At 40.8% G+C, this 20,540-nt stretch overlaps 9 protein-coding genes across 9 annotated transcripts; 4 read left to right on the top strand and 5 right to left on the bottom strand.

Moving 5' to 3' along the window:
* Positions 1-128: 128 nt before the first annotated feature.
* DI09_87p90 (DNA topoisomerase 2) lies at positions 129-3,874 on the top strand (the record flags this gene model as incomplete). Its single annotated transcript, XM_013381118.1, has 3 exons — positions 129-1,078; positions 1,123-1,612; positions 1,679-3,874. The coding sequence occupies 3 exons, from the start codon at positions 129-131 to the stop codon at positions 3,872-3,874; spliced, it is 3,636 nt and encodes a 1,211-aa protein (XP_013236572.1).
* A 72-nt stretch (positions 3,875-3,946) lies between these two features.
* DI09_87p80 (uncharacterized protein) lies at positions 3,947-4,864 on the bottom strand (the record flags this gene model as incomplete). The annotated part of the gene is made up of 2 exons (XM_013381117.1): positions 3,947-4,233; positions 4,546-4,864. 2 exons carry the CDS (start codon positions 4,862-4,864, stop codon positions 3,947-3,949), a joined length of 606 nt encoding a protein of 201 aa, XP_013236571.1.
* A 272-nt stretch (positions 4,865-5,136) lies between these two features.
* On the bottom strand, positions 5,137-7,452 carry DI09_87p70 (uncharacterized protein; the record flags this gene model as incomplete). The annotated part of the gene is made up of 1 exon (XM_013381116.1): positions 5,137-7,452. The coding sequence occupies one exon, from the start codon at positions 7,450-7,452 to the stop codon at positions 5,137-5,139; it is 2,316 nt and encodes a 771-aa protein (XP_013236570.1).
* Positions 7,453-8,072: 620 nt separating this feature from the next.
* On the top strand, positions 8,073-9,118 carry DI09_87p60 (uncharacterized protein; the record flags this gene model as incomplete). The annotated part of the gene is made up of 3 exons (XM_013381115.1): positions 8,073-8,173; positions 8,206-8,524; positions 8,555-9,118. 3 exons carry the CDS (start codon positions 8,073-8,075, stop codon positions 9,116-9,118), a joined length of 984 nt encoding a protein of 327 aa, XP_013236569.1.
* A 26-nt stretch (positions 9,119-9,144) lies between these two features.
* DI09_87p50 (uncharacterized protein) lies at positions 9,145-12,123 on the top strand (the record flags this gene model as incomplete). The annotated part of the gene is made up of 5 exons (XM_013381114.1): positions 9,145-9,498; positions 9,612-10,001; positions 10,196-11,107; positions 11,319-11,417; positions 11,899-12,123. The coding sequence occupies 5 exons, from the start codon at positions 9,145-9,147 to the stop codon at positions 12,121-12,123; spliced, it is 1,980 nt and encodes a 659-aa protein (XP_013236568.1).
* A 129-nt stretch (positions 12,124-12,252) lies between these two features.
* DI09_87p40 (thymidylate synthase) lies at positions 12,253-13,232 on the bottom strand (the record flags this gene model as incomplete). Its single annotated transcript, XM_013381113.1, has 3 exons — positions 12,253-12,330; positions 12,362-12,678; positions 12,707-13,232. 3 exons carry the CDS (start codon positions 13,230-13,232, stop codon positions 12,253-12,255), a joined length of 921 nt encoding a protein of 306 aa, XP_013236567.1.
* Positions 13,233-13,510: 278 nt separating this feature from the next.
* On the top strand, positions 13,511-14,608 carry DI09_87p30 (inositolphosphorylceramide-B C-26 hydroxylase; the record flags this gene model as incomplete). The annotated part of the gene is made up of 1 exon (XM_013381112.1): positions 13,511-14,608. One exon carries the CDS (start codon positions 13,511-13,513, stop codon positions 14,606-14,608), a length of 1,098 nt encoding a protein of 365 aa, XP_013236566.1.
* Positions 14,609-14,634: 26 nt separating this feature from the next.
* DI09_87p20 (calcium-translocating P-type ATPase) lies at positions 14,635-17,607 on the bottom strand (the record flags this gene model as incomplete). Its single annotated transcript, XM_013381111.1, has 1 exon — positions 14,635-17,607. The coding sequence occupies one exon, from the start codon at positions 17,605-17,607 to the stop codon at positions 14,635-14,637; it is 2,973 nt and encodes a 990-aa protein (XP_013236565.1).
* Positions 17,608-18,012: 405 nt separating this feature from the next.
* Positions 18,013-19,095, bottom strand: DI09_87p10 (uncharacterized protein; the record flags this gene model as incomplete). The annotated part of the gene is made up of 3 exons (XM_013381110.1): positions 18,013-18,576; positions 18,605-18,822; positions 18,879-19,095. The coding sequence occupies 3 exons, from the start codon at positions 19,093-19,095 to the stop codon at positions 18,013-18,015; spliced, it is 999 nt and encodes a 332-aa protein (XP_013236564.1).
* Positions 19,096-20,540: the final 1,445 nt, after the last annotated feature.

The following is a 20,540-nucleotide window of genomic DNA, read 5'->3' as shown; positions in this document are numbered from 1 at the left end:
TTTCTTATTTTTAGGTTACTGGCGGAAGGAATGGATACGGTGCGAAGCTTGCTAATATCTTCTCCACAGAGTTTGTGATTGAAACAGCAGATGGAAAGTCAAAATATTATCAAAGATTCACGAAAAATATGTCCGTCATGGAGAAGCCTATTATAACGCCACTGCTTGCAAAAGGCACTAACAAGACGGACGGAAAACAATTTACCAGGATTTCTTTTATTCCAGACCTGTCAAAATTCAAATGTAATGAAAAATCAATAGACCAAGGCCACCTGTCTCTTTTTTACAGACGCGTATTCGACTTGGCGGGAACTGTAAAAGGAATTTCGGTTTTCTTAAATGGGAAGAAAATTCCCATTTCATCGTTTTCATCTTACGCTCGTATGTATGTTSAGTCATGTGCCTTTGGGAGAGGCGAGCCCATTGAATCGCCTTTGCCCTTGTTTCATATTACCGTTAATGATCGATGGGATGTTGCGGTAGCCTCATCTGAAGAACAGTTTCAACAGGTTTCTTTTGTAAATTCTATTCATACATCTAAAGGTGGAACTCATGTTTCGCTAATAACTGACCAACTTGTTTCGGCAATCAGCGATGCTCTTGTAAAAAAAAACAAAGGAATGTCCATCAAACCATTCCAAGTCAAATCTCGCTTATGGGTCTTTGTAAATTGTCTGATCGAAAATCCTACCTTTGATTCTCAAACAAAAGAGACCCTTACGCTTCGGGCAGCGGCTTTTGGATCAGAGTGCCAGCTGCCTGCTTCTTTTCTAACAAAGATAATTAACAACTCTGGAATTGTAGCAATGTTGCAAGCCGAATTCCTTGCAGCAGCAAAAGCTAAGGAAGACAAAGAGTTAAAGAAAACTGACGGACGCAAGAGTGCTCGTCTTTCTGGGATACCAAAACTGGATGATGCCAATTTTGCTGGAACAAAAAGCGCCTCAAAATGTACTCTCATTTTGACTGAAGGAGATTCTGCAAAGGCCCTGGCAGTTTCTGGCCTCTCCGTAGTTGGAAGGGATTATTTTGGAGTTTATCCGCTTCGTGGGAAACTTTTGAATGTGCGCGATGCCAAGTAAGAGGTTAAATCTGATTTTGCTGTAGCCATAAGCAACTCAGCGAAAACGTCGAGATTTCTGCAATCAAACAGATTTTAGGATTGCAACATGGCCGTGTATATGCAAATAATGATGCTCTTAGATACGGCAGAATTATGCTAATGACGGATCAAGATCACGATGGCTCTCACATTAAGGGGCTACTTATTAACTTTATTGATTTTTTCTGGCCATCTCTACTGAAATTACCTAGCGGATTTCTTACGGCGTTCATTACGCCGATAGTTGTGGTCACCCCGAAAAATAGAAACTCTCGCCCAAATAGACAAATCTCGGGAGTGGGCATTGGGGCTCGAATTGATTCCACCACTGGGGCAATCTCTTTTTATACGATTCCAGAATATGAGAATTGGAAAACCATTCAAACCACCCACAGCTTATCGTTATTTCTGATCAAATATTACAAAGGTTTGGGAACCTCTACCTCAGCAGATGCCAAGAAATATTTTTCTTCAATGAATTTACATGCCAAGCCCTTTGTCTCCATGACTGTAAGATAGCAATCATATCTTTAGGATGGTGAGCGCGTCTTGATTGATATGGCATTTTCTAAAAAGAAAGCCGATGCTAGGAAAGAGTGGCTTCATGCCTTTGTCCCTGGAACATTTTTGGATTGTTCGACTCCTCAATTTACGATTGAGGATTTTGTGCAGCGTGAATTGATTTTATTTTCCATGGCCGATAATGTCAGGTCCATTCCAAGTGTAATTGATGGCCTCAAGCCAGGACTGAGGAAGATTCTTTTTTCTTGCTTCAAGCGAAAGCTAAAGCAAGAAATCAAAGTTGCCCAATTAGCTGGCTATGTTAGCGAGCATGCGGCTTATCACCACGGAGAGGCATCTTTATGTGCTTCCATTATTGGCTTGGCCCAAGACTATACGGGCTCAAATAACATTCCCTTGCTTGTCCCTTCTGGCCAGTTTGGTACTCGCCTTCAAGGAGGAAAGGATGCTGCCTCTCCTCGTTACATCTTTACCTGCTTGTCCGAAATTTCACGACTTATTTTCATGGAAAGCGACGATGACCTTTTGGTGTATTTAAACGATGACGGACAATCTATTGAACCTGAATGGTACATGCCCATTATCCCAATGCTGCTTGTAAATGGAAGCGAAGGCATTGGAACGGGATGGTCAACATTTATCCCGCCCTTTAGCCCCTTGGAAGTAATTGAAAACGTGCTCAGAAAAATTGAAGAAAAGCCTTTGGTAGAAATGCACCCGTGGTATAGATGCTTTTCTGGGTCAATTCTTTGTTCAGAATCGATGGGCTATAAAATTTATGGCAAGGCGAATCTTCGATACGTTTGTACCGATTGGGTTTTAAACATCACGGAGCTTCCCGTCGGTGTGTGGACACAGAATTACAAGGAATTTCTTGAATCTTTGATAGAAAGATCGCCTGCCTTGGTAAAAGAGTTCACTGAACACCACACGGACACGTGCGTTTCGTTTTCCATCAAGCTTGGTGAGGCTGCAATTGAGTCTGCCGAGGCAATTCTGGATCCCCACTTGGTCCCCTCCACCAATATCGCTACGGAGTCGTTTTTAAAGCTGTTCAAGTTATCGTCTTCGATTTCTCTTACAAATATGGTCGCTTTTGACGCTGGCGGCCATTTGAAGAGATATGGTTCCGCTCTAGAGATCCTAGAGGACTGGTACCTGGTTAGGTTAAATGGCTACCATCGAAGAAAAGAGAATCTAGTCTCGCACTTGTCGAGAGAATGGAAGCGCTTGGACGCAAAAATGCGATTTATTAGTGAGATTTTACAGGGCACTTTGGTTATTGCGAGGAAATCCAAAGCTGATCTTGTACGTGAATTATCTGAAAAAGGATATGAGGAGGATGAAAATGGAGGCGGATATGACTATTTACTTGGAATGCCATTATGGTCTCTTACCGCAGAACGCATTTTACAGCTTGAAAATGAAAGAAAAGAAAAAGAGGACGAGCTAAAGTTGTTGCTGTCCAAAACTCCCTGCGATCTGTGGAAAACGGACTTGATGACGCTGAAAAAATTTGTCTCCAGTTCTGAGTATTATTCAGATCACATAGGCGTTCGGGCTGATGTCGCTTCCCAACAAATTGCCTATACGGAAGGAGAAAAGCCCATGAAAATTATCAAACTCGAGCAAAAAGAGGACCCTTTGAGAGAGTCCAAAGAGCCTAAAGAAACTGAAAAAAAGCCAATCCCAAGGAACGCTAAAACCTCAGCCCATAAAAAGACGAGCAAGCCTATGCAAGCTAAAGAGAGCAAATCAATGCAGGCCAAAAAGACAAAATCCTTGGAGCTAAATAGAGCTATTGGAATGGTGTCATCCTCAGAATCAAATCCTCCAACCGAACTCACGGCCTCAGCTTCCGATCCAAGTATCACGAATCAAGTCCCATCTCCACGGACAAATAACAATTCACTCTTAGATCGTATTCAGACCATGCTATCATCATCAAACATTAGTTCCGCTCAGGCCACATTGTCATCGCCAGGTATAAATTTAGCGGTTAATCAGAGTCAACATGCAGCAACTAATGTATTGCCCAAGACGCAAAGGAAACCTGCTAAAAAAAGTGGCTCTAATTCTCGTGATGCTGGTAAATCCCAGCTTACTCTTGATATTTCTCCTGTAATAAGGAAACCATCTAGTGCAAAAAATATACTAAGACGCGGAATCATCAAAGATGATTCTTCTGAAAACGAAAGCATAGCATCAACCGATGGTGAGGATCCGTTCCATGGTAGCACCGAAAATTAAGATATCCAGTAAATTTAAATACCGTTAAATTATATTAAAATTTATTTAAACATTACGCTTAAAATGTAAAGCTCACTTTGGTTCTTCTTCTTCTTTAAAATAAGGGTTAAATGCTGGTTGTTGCTCGGTATAATATGATGGAGCACTTGGATGTGGATATGTATCATCTAAATTACGCCGGGAAAATCTTGACTTTATCCTTGAAAAGAAATAAGCAATTTTGCTTTTTCCTGGGAGTTCGGGTACCTCAATAGCTTGACAAATATTTAAGAACTCAGTCCATAGGTGCAAAATGAATGGAAAAATTGTTAGTCCACAAATGTAAACAAGGGAAATCGCAAGAATACCAAAACCAGCCACTTGCGAAAGAGCCCCGCCAAATATCGGGAAAAAAAAGTAAGAAAGTATTTGATATAGTTTGATGATCAAACCCGCGAAATAATAACATATCGAAAAGACAAATGACCATGACATATAAAGGCCAAAGATGAACGCCATATAAACAATGGAGAGAAAGGGATTTATCCTTATGTATCTTAGTATCCTTCTGAAGGACACACGTATTAATAAGAAAATGCCCCTAAAGATAGTGGTGACTCTTGGAAAGTGACGTGGAGGTGGGGGCGGGGGCGGCTTGTAAATCGCAAGGAACAGATAAGATGAAAGCATACCAATGCTTAATATAAGACTAAAGGCAACAAAAATCTTGCCCAAAATGTTAATGCCATTATCAAAGAAAGGTTCTTCTCTCCTTTTACCCAAGGTTTTCAGCATGGGGTTCACCATATTTGCTATTTTTATACCATGCTTTTTTTGCTCTGGAATGGGAATAAGCTCTGCAACTTGGCTAATATCGGTGGTAGGAGATGAATGTTTCGAAATGGCTAGTGATCCGCTTAAATTAACTGCATAGAAAATGATTCCTGCCAGCAAGAGCAACAATATTCCTGTTCCATAGAAAATATAGCCTTTCTTTGGATCGACTAACATCATAGATGGGGTCGCTAAATTAAAAAAAGTTTCGACCAATTAAAACAACAATAAAACAGCATAATCGCTCAAATTAATTATTAAAGCGACAAATAGTAGTGTTCAAGGAACATCAGCACATATCCACTCTTACAAACAAACATAAGGCAGCCTTTTAAGCTTCGTTTTCGCCGATGACGAAATTATTTTCACCTAAATAGGTTTACGTTTATTTTTGAGAAGAAAAGGAAAGTCTCGCTGGAACTAATGGATCTACATCTATACACAGAAAATCAGTTCATAAAGCCTCTACATTTTGGTGATCTACATCCACAAGGAATACGCAGTGAATGGTCCCCTTCCAATTTAAACATGTAGTCATAAGTTAGCTCCTCGCCTGGATTTATATCTCGCTTTGAATAAATAACGACAATCGAACAAGACGGCCTGCAACTGTTGGTGCAGGTAATGCCGCCTTTTTTTAGCTTATATGAAAAGGAAGCCTTTGCAGAACAAATAGATTTAGTTACGCAGTTCGGATCACAGGAATGGTTCACAAATCGGGCAGAAGAGCCTCCAAGTGTGGCATCAATAATTAGCGTTGACGAAATTTTGAAAAAATAACATCCAAGACCAAGGGATTCATACAGAGACTCCAGGTTCTCTGCTAAATGAGGGCCAACTATGACACCATAATAGGGAAGAAGCGGGACATTTGCTTCGATCGATACCTTAGCGTAAACACCTAATCCTTGAATGGATGATCGGTGAATAGAGAGGGAATTTACCGAGCTATAGTTGCGGTCGAAATAATTGAGGCTGATCGATGAAACCATTTCATTGTTGCACGTGCCATTGACAGCGTGCCTTAATTGACCAAAGCCAAGATTGTTTTTGCGTTTAATGCCAGGAATTGCTCTGGTACACTTTGAAGATGATGGGGTGTTACAAGAAATGAAGCTAGCAGACCTCAAACATTGAAGGACAGATTCGCCAAGGATAAAGCTTAAACAGTGTATTCTAGAAAATGGCGAGCAATATCCCACCCATGTGAGCCATAAATCGATGTATAAAGATTTCCAATCATTGAGGCTGTCTAATTTAAAAGCGCACGGAGAACCATTTTCAGTGTGATCCAAGAATCGGATTTCAAGCCTTGGAGATTGTCCTGCGGGTTCCCAACCGCGAAGAACCTTTATGAGAAGAAGAGTTTTTTTCCCAAGACTCCTAAAGGAAGGAACGAATCTGGCCACTACAAGTTCAACGGGCCATTTTCCACTTTCCAAGCTTTTAATCCACTTGCCTGGAATATGAGGGGTTGGGGAATAAGGAACTACCCCATGGCTTAAAATCCAAGTACCAGACGAATAGAAGGAACATGAATGATTTGGCAGTGTTGAGGATATTTCACTTTTATTTTCGTTTGAAAGGCATACCGATTTTCCCCGTACACAACAGGGACAAGTATATTGAAGAGCCCCATTTCCATTTGAAGCAGAAGCATACCAAGAAAGATCGATGGATGGATCACATCCAACATGGATCCACCTATTACAGTCGTCACACTTAGCCATTGGTATGGAAAAATTGTCTCTGTCGTACAATTGAAAGCAAATTGGACAATATTCCTTGGCATCCATCGCTGATGCGCATCCTCCACAAAATAGCAAGGAAAGAGGCGGGGCTGAATATATCCAAAATACAACCCAAGGAAGAGACTGTTGCTTCTTTGGCAATCCAAGTATAGATGTAGAGCAGTATGGATCATCATCCCCAGAAGATAAGCAATGGGAACATTCCAGACACGATGAACAAATCAGCTCAGAATAAGATTGATTTTCCTTAATATTCTTGTTTACATAAAGTAGGCGGGCCTGAACAGCAACTAAATGTGATAATTGAAAGTCTCTCCAGCATCTACTGCATTTCTCTTGTAAATTGTTGGCTGGTTTTTCTACTGAGCTTGCGACTGCGGTTTTTTGGATATCATTGGACCCTGAAAAAAGACAATCAAAACATTGCTGCGTTCGAAGACAAATAATTGCGTTTGGAAACACTAGTTCAAAAGGCTCCCTATTGCCTTTATTGTCTCTATCGCGAGAATAAATTAAAGGGATAACAGCATTGGTGGATGAATTTCTTCTCGCGCATTCAATGTGAAAAACTTGACTGCAGTCTGTACAATTAATCGAATAGGATAATAGGTTAAGAAGGGCGTGTTTGTAAATGTAGTTATCGATAAAACCCCCATCATTCGGATTCAAAGAAAAGGGCAGGCAAAAAGGGGGCACCACAGAAATTCCAGTGATCGGATCAAAACTGCATTCCAATGGTTTTATGCAGGGCTCAGAAAATTCAGAATATCCCAAAAAGCTCTCATACCTGCTGTAATCGCAAAAAGGGCAGCAATCAATTAATTCAGAAGCAATTTTATCAACTCTGGAAGCTGGTTTTGGCAAAGTTGAGGGCACCTCCTGCAATATATTTGGAGGAAGAAAAAAATTGTGTAAATTCGTTTTCATGCGCATTAAATCCGAGAAAATGCATTTAATATTCTGATGTCCCCGCTTAAAACCATCAACTTCCATTCCACGGGACAATGTGGGCATTGTTGAAAAGACACACCACCTTCAAATTAAATAATTTCCATTTTTAAATTTTTTAATTGGCATCCACGGGCTTGGCCCAAGTTGATTCAATTTAACTTAATTGCAGATAATGTATTATGATCAGCTTTATTGGTCAAAAAGGCTGTTTTTAATCAATGCCGTACAGCGCTTACATTGGACCACTTCCTCTTATCGCCTCACAGGAGCAATTTGAGAGCACAGGCACTGGCCTTCAATTCATTCCTAACGATGTTACTGGATTTCTTCCCTTAAATGTATGTAGAGCGTGTGTTTCATATTTTAGGACCCTCTGGACGTGTTGCCAGCCGAATTTAAGTGCTTAGAAGATCTTTTACAAGATATGCCCATTATGACCAAGAAATCGACCCCTGGATTATTGGMGACCGGGAGGTTGGGGGGCCTCATCGATAATGGAGACTTTCCGGACCTCTCTGAGCAAGTCAAACAGGTCGTTGACTGCCGGTTATTACACGGTATGTCTTGCTTGCACTCAACTTGTCATAGCATTATTTCGCGATTATTCGTTTCTAGCAAGTGCTTACCTTTTGGAACCATGTCACTTGCGCCACATGAAAGATCCGAGCTCATGCTCATATGGAATGGGAAGAAATATCCTTCCAAAATCGATTGCACTTCCCTTTTCCATGTTGGCTGAAAAGCTAAACGCAAAGCCCTTTATGGAATATGCGCTTTCATATGCGTAAATGAATTCTTTTTGATGCTTAATTTTAGGCTATATAACTACAAAAGAATTGACGCCACGAAGGAGATTTCCTTTGATAATCTTTCTTTGATAAGAAGCTTTGAGGGATCCAAAGATGAGGCTGGATTTGTACTTGTCCATGTGGATATGGTTTCTCATTCTGCAAAATTGATCGCCGCAACTGAAGATATACTCTGTGCACAAGATGACATGTCTCTTGTTGCTGGACTATCGAAAATGACAACTTGTTTTAGAGCCATCAATGACTCCATGCAAAAAATGTGGTCTAGAAGCTCGCCTGAGGGCTATGCCTCTTTTAGGACCTTTATCATGGGCATTAAAAATCAGGTAAACTTGATTGCTTTAACGTCCGATTAGCCCATGTTTCCGAATGGTGTTGTCTATGAAGGGGTTTCCTCTGATCCCTTGTTTTTTCGCGGAGAAAGTGGAGCCAATGACTCTATGGTCCCGCTTTTAGACAACCTTTTAGAAATAACCAATAAGATGCCCGATAATCCCCTGACTCAAATCCTATCCGAATTTCGGACATACAGGCCCATTCTTCACGAAAAATACTTGAAACTGGTCAAATCACGTTCTGAGGGCCTGATAGAGAGATGTATGAAATCCGAAGAAAGTGCAGCACTTGCAATAACTTTGATGGACTTTTTGAGAGAATTTAGATGGAGACACTGGCATTTTACAAAGGCCTATATCTTATCCTACTCAAAGCATCCCGTCGCAACTGGAGGCTCGCCTATCATAAAATGGCTCCCCAATCAGCTTAGTGTTGTTTTATCCGAGGTTTCAAAACTTTGTGATCAATATCAATCGTCATTTGGCCCTCTCAACAGCCAAATAATGAAAATTAAGGAAAAGTCTATCATTGATATCGACACCTTAAACAAGGAAATTAAATTCCTCGAGGAGACCTTTAAATGAAAATGAATTTTTAAAAAATTTAAATAATGCCTTCCGTTTTGCCCATTCGTCACGGCCCTCTTTGGCAAATACAAAAAAGAGCCAAGCTAGAAAGCGTGAATGGGCATCAAATCGAACCTGCACATTTTCAGGACAATTTGGAAAAGAAAGTGTCTGCAAAAAAACAAACCCACGATGCAATATTGGCGGAGCGGTGTAATGCTCTGATCGCATCGGCTGAAGAGGAAAGGAAGAAAATCATTGGCGAGCTAGCTCTTGCGATAATCGAAAAGCCCCAAGAAAAGATATTAAATTTGAAGACGCTTGTTGAATATGCCAATGCTTTATTGTTTCTCTCCTTGTCAAGCCAAGATGAACAGACGGTTGCCGCCTTCAAATTGGTAATCGTCAGCATTCTTACTGTTTTTTGTGACATAATTCCATCGTATCTCATAAGAGAATTAAGTGCGCTAGAGCGAAAGACAAAGGTTGATCACTTGGGCTTACTGTTTAGGTTTCAAGAGACGTTGCCCAACAGCGGGACTATGAATGTTCATTGTTGCTGTACTATCAAAAGTACATTAATGTCCTTACTCACGGGTCCGAGTTGCTTTTAAAGCCCAATTCTGCAGGTATTTCCGAAAAGATTTGCATGCTTTCCATCAAGTGCTTGCTTGAGTTGCTGAAAGTTGCCTTGCATTTCAACTTTAGCCAGCGAGTGACGTCTGCCGTTTGCAAATATCTGGCCATTCCGTCCAGAATGGAAACAAAAAAATTAACAGAGCTAATTGGCTCTACCATCAAAGAAGTTTTTGCCACCGATGATATAGGGTTCAAAACGGCTAGCATACTGGAAAGTGCATCTCACGCAGCTCAGAAAAACTCATACATCGTCCATCCCATGGTAATTGTTTGGATCATCTTTACCTTTGTAGCTATTGGAGGCTCTGTTAAAAATCAAAGAACAAAATTTGCAAGCATCTGCAAGAACCCATTCAAATGCTAAAGCCAAAACCTCACTGACGGAAAAGAAAAAGCAAACCCCTCATCTCTCAAAGTTGGGGAAAAAGGTATTCATGATTTATAACCTCTTTGTAGAATCTAAAGGAGCAAATCAAGTGGAGGAAAGAGCTGGAAGAAAACGAGGCCGTCATTAGTGTCGAGAGGAAGAACAGGGCGCATCAAGACAATATGGTTTTTTTATTCAAAATATACATCGGGATTTTAAAAAAATGCCCCCCAGTTGGCTGTCACCGTTTACCGTTGATTGCGGGCGTGTGCAGGGGATTGACAAAGTTTTCTTTTCTCATCGATTCGATCTATTTTTCGGATCTAATTTCCTCGTTGAAACCGTTTGGGGAGGATTTTGTTTGCGCATCGAAAATGGAGGTCCACTGGGATGTTTGTCATTACTTGGTTGCGGTGTTTACCATTGCCTCGCACCAGAAATCCATTCAATTTGACCTGGCTTTTTATTACCATCTTTTTTACAAGTTCCTGCGTCTTGCATTCGCACATGTTCTTTTTGATTTTTCTCTTCATCCCTGCTACACACCTTCAATGGGAGGCTCGTCTGCTAAAGGAAAAAACCGGCCTGCTCCAAAAAACATCTTTTCTGAATGGAAACCAACATTTACATGCAAAGATGCAGACCTCTTTTCGCTAACGCCAAGCCAAAGAACATTGCTACAAGCAACAATTACAGAGTTATTTTCTCGACAGAGCAACCTTCCTAATTCTCGGGTTGCCTCATTTGCCCAAAGATTGGTGTGGATCTGCATGGCGAAAATCGCACCAGAAACTGTGACATTTCTGCTCGATAATTTATCTTCAATTGGCAAGGCATMCCCTGCCATATTCAAGATGCTGTTTTCGCCATCCTCAACATCCTCTGGAGAGGTTCTTTGCATAAATACGATAGGAAGTGACTTTGACCCTATTCTTGATGATCCGGATAATTGCAATGCTGTGGAGTATTCTCCGACCCCGCTTTTTTCATTCCTTTCAAAGGTAAGACCAAAATTTCTTATTCGTTAGTCGCACCCAGATGCCAAAGTTAAAAAGGCTGTCCAAGGCTTTTTGTCCAATTTTATGGCTCAATAGTTTAATTTAATTTAATTAAATTTATTTGTGCTGTATTTTAATGAACAGCTCGCCATTTTCGAAAATCCAAATAGAAACACTGCCCGACGTCAAATTCATTTTTGACAACATCAATCAGTATTCATCGCAAAAATTACTTGAAATTCTCGATGGACTTGGAATTTCAGCCAAAAGCCATCCAGAGCAGGTGGCCCATCTTGGCTCAAAAGTCACATCGGTAATCTTTCCAGGGGCCATAACTTGTAGCGGATCAACGAGATCCTAAAAACGCAAATTGCACCGAACATCCAAGTTAATGGCGTTGACTATGATGCAATTCTAAAAGAAAATGCCAGCGAGTCTGTTTGTAAAAGTAGGGTGCAATTTTTGACATTTAGATTTTGAGCCCTTTGACATAAACTTGCGAGATGATCTAGTCAAAGAGCAGGAGAGGTATTTAAGGAACATAAAGAAATTGATTGAGCTGCGAAAAGAAGCACCGGAAAAGGTGAGAAGCTTAGCCACCTCGCTGGCAGATGCCGAAACTCTTTTGTTTGAAAATTCGATTGCCTCCGAAGAGATATTTTGCGAGATAGATGGGGAAGATTTTCAAGGGCCCTATGTTGAAACATGGCCAAATGACGTGCATTTACTTTTTCTGGATAGCCAAAAAAAATTGCTTGACCTATCCGAGGTTTCCTTATGTTTGATAACTATAGCAATTGCCGCATTCCATTTCTCGTATTGAAAGAGCAAAAGATATCATCCAATCAGAGCTCGAAAACATGTCCCTCAATAGGGGGGATGCTATGTTGCCTAGATTGTCACTCCAAACCCAGTCGAGGTCTTCTAGATCGAGTCTATCGGAGCGCGACAAGGGCATTGAAAAGCAGCTACAAATCACCAAAGCCTTTCTTTCCACCATTCCCCCATTAGATGAATGAAATGAAAAATGGGCTGGAGTAGCTGTACCATATTAGATTTACGGACTTTTACCAAGTAAAGTTTAATTGAAAACGCTCGGGAATATACACGGCCTTTTTGACGCCTTTATTGCTCAATGGTGCATCGCTTTAAACGGACATGTGAAGCTGAATCTTTGGGTGCGGGTTATACCCAATAAGCTCAAAGTCGGAAATCTCAAAATCCTCCTAACACGTCATGTCGTACATATTTCCTTACCAGTCTGGACCTTTTAATGCCGTCCTTAATGATGAGCTTTGGAAATGGGCGAGGAGATCGCTCCAATTGGACAGATAGCCCTTCAATATGATCGCAGTAAACATGGACATCGCCCATGGAGCTGACAACATCGCCAGGAGTGTACCCTGTCACATGCGCCATCATAATTGTCAATAGCGAATAGGACGCAATATTGAATGGAACTCCAAGTCCAAAATCACACGAGCGTTGATAGTAAATACAGGAGAGCTCACCTTTGGAAGAAACATAAAACTGGCACAAAACGTGGCAGGGCGGAAGCGCCATTCGATCCAAATCTATTACATTAAGAGCAGTATTTGATACCAACTGGATTCCATGCGCTCATTAAATGCCGTCGGTCATATGGATTCTTTTTGATTCCCTCAACAAGATTTGCAAGCTGATCAACACCAAGACCATCATAGCTAGCTTCTTTGCTAGTGTATTCGGCTCCAAAATGGCGCCACTGAAACCCGTAGATTGGACCAAGATCGGTCTCTTCATAGGGAAGCCCTCTGGATTCGAGATAAGCTTTTGTTCCATGGCCGTCCCAAATGCGTATTCCTTGATCAGAAAGCTCTTTGCTGCAAGTACGGCCACGAATGAACCACAACAGCTCGCCAATAATCCCTTTGAGGAAAACTGCTTTTGTCGTCAAAAGAGGATACGAGTTATTTCGAAGAGAAAATCTCATTTGGGCGCCAAAAATACTCAATGTCCCAGTACCAGTTCGATCTGGGCGTTTATCTCCGCTATTGATGATAGTTCGAATCAAATTTAAATATTGCAGTCCCTCCTCGTTCTTGCAGCCCGGCTCATTTTGGCCATCTTGAGGCGGCTCGGGTTTCATTCGCAGTCGATGATATTTTAAATKCGTAAATTCTGTAAATTGTATAAAATTGGTTCGCTCTCTTTTGCTGTTTTTCTTTCTACAAGGTTGTAGTACAATTTTCCAGGTTTCCTTTCTACAGATTTGTAAAATTGTCCGCCATTTACAAAATTTTATAAAATTTCAATTGGCCACGAAGATTTTTGCCAGCAATGGCGATTGGGTGGGTTTGTTTAGTTTTGATACATCAAGTAGAGTATACTTTACCTTAACTCTTCCGTTTCTATTCAAGTTTATGAATGATTGATACAAATAATACTTCCGATCCCATCGAAGCAGTTACCTGTCCAGCTGCTTTTGCATCAATGGAGGCATGCAAGACGCCGGTAATGCCATATGAGGAGGTGAAGCCCAACTCGTTTATTCTTCTCTTCAAGGGCGTGCCCCATGATATTGGTCCATTCATTAGTGACCATCCTGGTGGCTCGGATATTTTAAAAATTCTAGAAGAAGGTTCTGAGATATCTGAACTCATGTGTGATAAATCAGTTCATGTGCATTCGGCGCTTGCCTACAGGCTGTTGGAGGGAATGAAAAAACGCTCGGCTTCTAACGGTGATCGCGGTAGTCGTACTGATGGTGATCAACACGAAACTCAAAATGCTTTTTTGGATCTTTCACGCCCCTTGGTTTGGCAATTGTTATCTAAAGAATCCAAATTTTCAAAGGCCGATTATTTGAATGGAATTCATACCCCTCAATTTCTGCATCATTCTGCTCGTTTATTTGAAAGCGATTTATTGGAAAGCCTGTCAAAGACTGCCTGGTGGGTAATTCCACTGATTTGGATACCCGCGGCAATTGCGCTATTTACGATCGGACAAAGCATTTCCTCCTCTGGTTCTTTCATTATAAACCTTGGATTTTCTTTTTTCGGGCTTTTTCTTTGGAGCTTTGTAGAATATATGGTCCATCGGTTCTTATTTCATATCGACAATACCCCGTTCTTTCCAGATAACAAAATTTTCCTGCTCGCTCATTTCTTTCTGCATGGCATTCATCATTTTATGCCAATGGACCCCTACCGCCTAGTGATGCCTCCGTTGATGACGCTAATTCTGGGGTCGTTTATTTGGGGGGTTCTGAGAATCTTTACCTCTAATTTGCCAATCCGGATGTTCATATATTCTGGGCTTCTCGTTGGATATGTTTGGTATGATCTGACACATTATCATCTCCACCATTATCATGAAAATTATACGCTTTCAAAGGTGATGGGGCCACAGGAGCCTTTAAGGAAAAAGCACAATGGGCACCATTACCGTAGTCCAGGCAAAGGTTTTGGAGTCTCGTCCTCGTTTTGGGATCATGTATTTGGAACCATGATAGCGGACTAATTATTAATAAAGCTGGTACAAAAGGTTTATTGGATCGTGAGAAGCGGGGCACTTTCATCATCCCGATGGCTACTTAAAACGACATCATTACCGAGCTTCGCATTTGTGCTTGCTCGTGTAAGTGCCTTAAGGATTTCATCTAAAAGGACCACAGGGAGCGATAGCGAAACGACTTGAAGCCATTGCCATTGTGAAAGCGGGGTAACTTTAAATATCATTGCAAGAACGGGGATATGAAGAATTGCAAAATGAAGTAACAACGAGAGCATAATGGCACCAATCAACCAGGGATTGCTCCAGGGATATACGGACGCCAAACTTTCGCATTCAGAAACGCTATTGAGGGCATTAAACATTTCAATGACCACCAAAACAGAAAGGGCCATCGTGGACGGAAGGAAAGGCGACGCAAGGTCCGCCGATAATGCAAGGAAATATCCGGTTATGGTGGCTATTCCTACATACATTCCAATAGTCAAATATCTAAAAAACCTCCATCCATCCACAAGAGGAGCGGTGGCTAGGCGAGGAGGTCGATTCATGCAAAATGGATCGGGTGGGTTAAACGACAAAGCCGTAGCTGGAAGGCCATCGGTAACCAGATTGACCCACAATAGTTGGACGGGGGCAAGGACCTCTGGCACACCTACCAATGTGCCTAACAAAAGCGAGACAACCTCCCCAATATTTGAGGAGATTAAATATCGGATGAATTGTTGCGTATTTTCAAAGATAGCCCTGCCTTCTGCAACGGCTTTGGTGATGGTAGAAAAATTTCCATCCGCCAACACAAGATCAGAAGCCTCCTTGGCCACGTCAGATCCGCTTCCCATGGCAATACCAATATGAGCTCTTTTCAAAGCTGGAGCATCGTTGACACCATCGCCGGTCATTGCGACAATATGGCCCGAGCGACGAAATGCCTCAACCAAACGTAGTTTATGAGATGGGTCTGTTCTGGAAAATATTTTTGCACTCTTGCATGCTTTTGCTAGCTGATCGTCGGTCAAACAATCTATTTCGCAACCGGTAAGTGAGATGCTTTTTTCGGGCATATCGATGAACTCTCCATCGCCATCGAAATCGCTGGAAGCGATAAGGTTAATTTTCTTTGCCAAAGATTCGGCTGTGGCTTTCGAATCCCCAGTTATCATGACAACACGGATCCCTGCGGTATTACACTCCTTGATAGCATTAGCAACTTCCGGGCGTGGAGGATCTTCAATACCGACAAGTCCAAGAAATATCATCTCTGACTCCACTTTTGAGAGCTGATTCGAATTTTCAAGCTCCTTCGGGGGTCCATTTGGAAGTATCYTTTTTGCAATTGCAAGGATCCTGAGGGCATCCTTATTGGCCAAGGTAAAGGCGCTTTGGATAATATGGCTTCGTTGCTCTTCACTCAGTTGATTTGTCGTGCCATCTTCATACATCACGAAAGAGCACCGAGAAAGAATATTTTCAGGAGCACCTTTGGCATATAAAATATATTGGTCCTTAACATGCCAGAGGATACTAGAGGACTTCCTGCATCTGTCAAAATCAAGAGTTGTCAACGATTTTGCCTCCAAAGGGTCGTCAGCTGAGGAGCCCAAAATCAACGAAATCTTTTTTGAAAGAGTTACTAGTGAAATTTCTGTAGGCTCTCCCATAGCAATTGTCTTTCCTGCTTTGTTATTAACAGACGCTTCAGTGCATCTGAAAAGACAAGACTGCAGCTCTTGGAAGAGCTTTCTTTTTTCATCAGGAATGGCAATCGAACCATCACGTGGATCGTAGCTTGTTCCCGTCACAATGGTTTCACAAGTAAAGGGCAATTTTGCGGAATTTGTTACGATCACCCTAGCACTCATGGAATTAGTGGTAAGAGTTCCTGTTTTGTCGGAGCAAATGATAGTAGTGCACCCGATTGTTTCAACGGAGGTCAATGAGCGAACGATTGCATTTTGGTAAGCCATCCTGCGAGTTCCAAGAGCCAAACATGTGGTAATAATAACAGAAAGACCTTCTGGAATAGCCGCAACCGCAAGGGCTACCGCCATTTTGAAATAGTACAGGGCACCTCTGATCCAGTTGGAACCCAATGCTTCATCCTTGAAGTGAGGAATGTTGATCAACCAGACAAAAATACAAAGCGCTGTAATTGCTTTCGCCAAATCGTCGCCAAAGGCATCAAGCCGCTTTTTAAGTGGAGAGGAATCACAGTCTTCGGAATTATTTTCTTTGGATTGGCCATTTGCACCAGATATCGATTTAGCGATAATGCCGATTTCAGTGGAATTTCCTATTGCAACGACAATGGTCAAGCAATGGCCAAGTGTAATTAGCGTTCCAGAAAAGAGCATATTAGTTTGATCCTGGAGTATTAGCCTACTGGTTGACGATGCCGCGTGTATCACATCCGAAATCTTACTGACGCTGTTTGATTCGCCCGTTAATAATGATTGATCAACCTTTAATCCACAGGCAGAATGTATTTTTACGATCCTGCAATCAGCTGGAACCCTATCGCCGATGGAGAGTTTGACGATATCGCCAGGCAGGAGCTCACGTGCCAAAATTCGAGAGAGCTCTCCATTTCTAAGAACATTGCATTCAGATGGGGAGTAGGTCTTTAGTGCTTTTATTGCAGCATCGGCATTGCTTTCTTGTATCAATCCGACAAAGGCATTGGCAATCAAGATCAATAAAATAACCATGGGCTCAACAAAAGACCAGAGGGAAGACCAGGATAGCTGTGAGATATCTTCATCAAAAAGAGACAAGAAAAAGGATATCACCGCTGCTGCGAGTAAAATAAATGCCAAATTGTCATTAAATTGATCCAAAAATCGAAGGAACATAGATCTTGTTGGCGGCTCTTCAATCTCATTATACCCAGACGTTTTTCTAGCGGAAGAGACCTGATCCGAAGAAAGACCCTTGTTAACATTTACGTTAAATATCTCACACAATCCGGAAACAGATTGCGAATAAAATGGAGCTGCTTGGGATGCCATCAGAAAGAGTTGATGAAACTATTAAAGAAGGAAAATTGCAAACTAGCAAAAATAATGGTTTATTAAAATTTACAATGCAGGGTCATTTTTATCAATCAATGAGTTAGCAGGGACTTGCACGACAATTGAAAAGGTAAAATTTAAATTTCACGAACTATAGCAGCCATGTTGTAATCAAAAGGGGAAACCCCTCAACGTACTGTGCTGGTCAAAAATAAAATTTAATTTTTGGCAAAAAGGAATGCTCCCAGCTGGGGTCGAACCAGCGGCCTTGGCGTTATTAGCACCACGCTCTAACCAACTGAGCTATGGGAGCATACCTTCCCTCATAAACTTTATATTAATATTAATATGTATATTCACATCTCCGCGTCTTTCCTGCTATTTTTAGAATTTATTTGAGATTTATTTGGAGCCAATTTTTTTTAACAATACAACGTGTTCCTCTTCTAGGGCTTTAAAATCGGCTTCTTTATCGCGTAATAATATTAACACTTGTTCTATTTTTTTTGCATTATTGTCAGCAGCCATTCTATAATACAGATAATCTCTTTTGAACTTTTGGCACTCGGCTACCCAAAACTCAATTTCTTCTTTGCTATCATTTAGTGACTTTATCGCTTCAGAGAGTTGACTTTGTGATATTTCCAATTCGTTTTTTAATGTCGATATCAACGTTTGAGTAGACATTTCGGTTTCGTTGGTTAAATCGATTTTTTTTGAAAGCTGCTGATGCTGGGCAAGAAGATCATCATAGCATTCCTTCATTCGTGTATAGCTAACTTGAGAAAGCTCACATCTAGTCATGGTTTGCTCTACTTTGATTCTAAGTCTGGCCGAAATTTCATGAGCCGCTAATAATTGCCCTTTGATCTTGTTTTCTGATTCAGTTAGCTCAAATATCTTTTTTTGGAGAAACTCTACATCTTGAGATTGTGTTTCTTTTGGCTTGTCGGGTTTTGTGGAATCCTGTCATAAGAAATGAAGTCTGTCTTACATTTGAATTGGGATTCTCGTTGGGTATATTTTGTTGAAGGAGCGAGTTTCCATCGGATGGGAAACCTCGGCCCAACTTAAGTGCCTGGTTTCTGAAGTTCATCCAGGCAGTATTTGTCTCTCGCAAGCGAGAATTTTCATTTTTAAGATCTAACATGAGAAAATCTTGGCCATACATGATATTTCGGTTTTTAATTCTGTAATGGTTGGATTTGAAGGCTCAAATATATTTGTATCTCTATGCTCTTCGTTGGTATTCTCAAAAAAAATATTACCATTTCTTGCTTGCGGGTGAGGATCATGAAAATTAGAACCAGACACTTCGTGCATAAATCCAGTATCATCAGCTGCACCACTTTTCTTCATAAATTCAGCATCATCAACAGAACTGCTTTGCTTCATGAATCCATCAATATTTCCGAATTTGTACTTCGAGGTATCGAGAGAGTAGTCGGAGGAAAGGGTGAAATGATCAAAAGTGGTATCCTGCATTAAATTAAAAAATGAAAAATTTACCTAGCCCCAACTAACTTTACCCAATGCCCATTGACAATTAAATTATGCGTGCAAAAATTAATTAAATTCTCTTAAGCCCCATCAAAGACTATTAAGCCAATCACCATCATCATCAGCGCCATTAGGCGAGCCTTATAATGGATCAAACGGATGAGAAAAAAATTTCTATGGCCAGGTAATTATTGAAACTGAAAGAGGTTCTTACAGCCTCTGGAGAGACCACACGAATGTCACGAGAAAGAAATAAGATTGACGAAATTTTAGGAATAGTTAGTCTTATTGGTTAGGTCTGAGCCTGCCTTATAAATTGAAGAAAAGTATTAATCAACGGGTAGTTCTGAAAACACTGCTAATTGAAGTATGTTATGGATGGCCTTTAACCCTAAACATTAAAATTATATTTAGGGCCAAGGGCCCCTATAATACGCCTCAGCCATCAACTTGCGTTGGTATCTTGGAAAATTCAAACAATCGTGAATTAAATCCCGCCAGCTAAGTGGACAAAATTTTATTTTCGATGCCACCAAGGTTTTCGGCAAGTACAACGCGAATAAAATTTAAGAAAAAAACTCATTGGTTCTAATCGGAATTTATGCTTCAGATTCTTTTGACATAATTTTACCGATCGATGCTTAATGATTTCTGCAATGTTTTACTTGAGTCCCGTATTATTTCTTTTGTTTCTAGCACAGCTTTCCGTTTCTGTTTCGCAAAAAACTGTATATTTAATTTCTAATGAACTATCATTTCCCTCTGGAAATCCAGCGGCCACTTGCACTAAGCACCTTACTTTTGGAATTTTTACGAGCCTGCAACAATGCCCTGTTAAAGATATAAAAACAGCGACAGTTAGCATTACGGATGTAAGTACCGTATATCCTACCGTAACAGTGACACATACCCCGAATTTAGATGCCAAGAATAACAATCCACCTCTGTTCACAAAGATTGCTGTTCAATATGCAGTGCAATCTATTTCTCTGTCTACATCGACACTAACAATTCCAGCATTTTTCCCCAATGTTGAATATCAAACGTCCTCGCAAATACCAGCGGTATACTCTGTGCCGTCTCAAATACAGCAGACGGTCACAATTTCCCATTTTATTCGATTAAATTAATAAATTTCCCAATTTTATCCTTTCTTCTAAATGAATTTACATAGTGGAATTCCAGAGGTTTTTTCTGTTTTTCACCGCTTTAGAAAGTAGATTATCATTTGAATTGGACTTCTGAACTCCCTTTGCATAAAAAGCTTACATTTTGCGCCGAAATTGAATGTATTTGTTTTCATCCATCCGGACAGTTTTTAATTGGTGGAAGCAACGATGGCCGTCTGATTGTATGGGATCTTCGCCTTAGGGCTGAACTGCTATCTTTTCTTTTATTTAAAAATGAGTATATGCAAATTTCTTCATTAA

Source organism: Mitosporidium daphniae (assembly GCF_000760515.2).
Source record: "Mitosporidium daphniae strain UGP3 chromosome Unknown contig-87, whole genome shotgun sequence".
NCBI classification, from domain to species: Eukaryota; Fungi; Microsporidia; genus Mitosporidium; species Mitosporidium daphniae.
The sequence above is the reverse complement of the archived record's forward strand: the minus strand, read 5'-3'. Positions and strand labels throughout refer to the sequence as shown.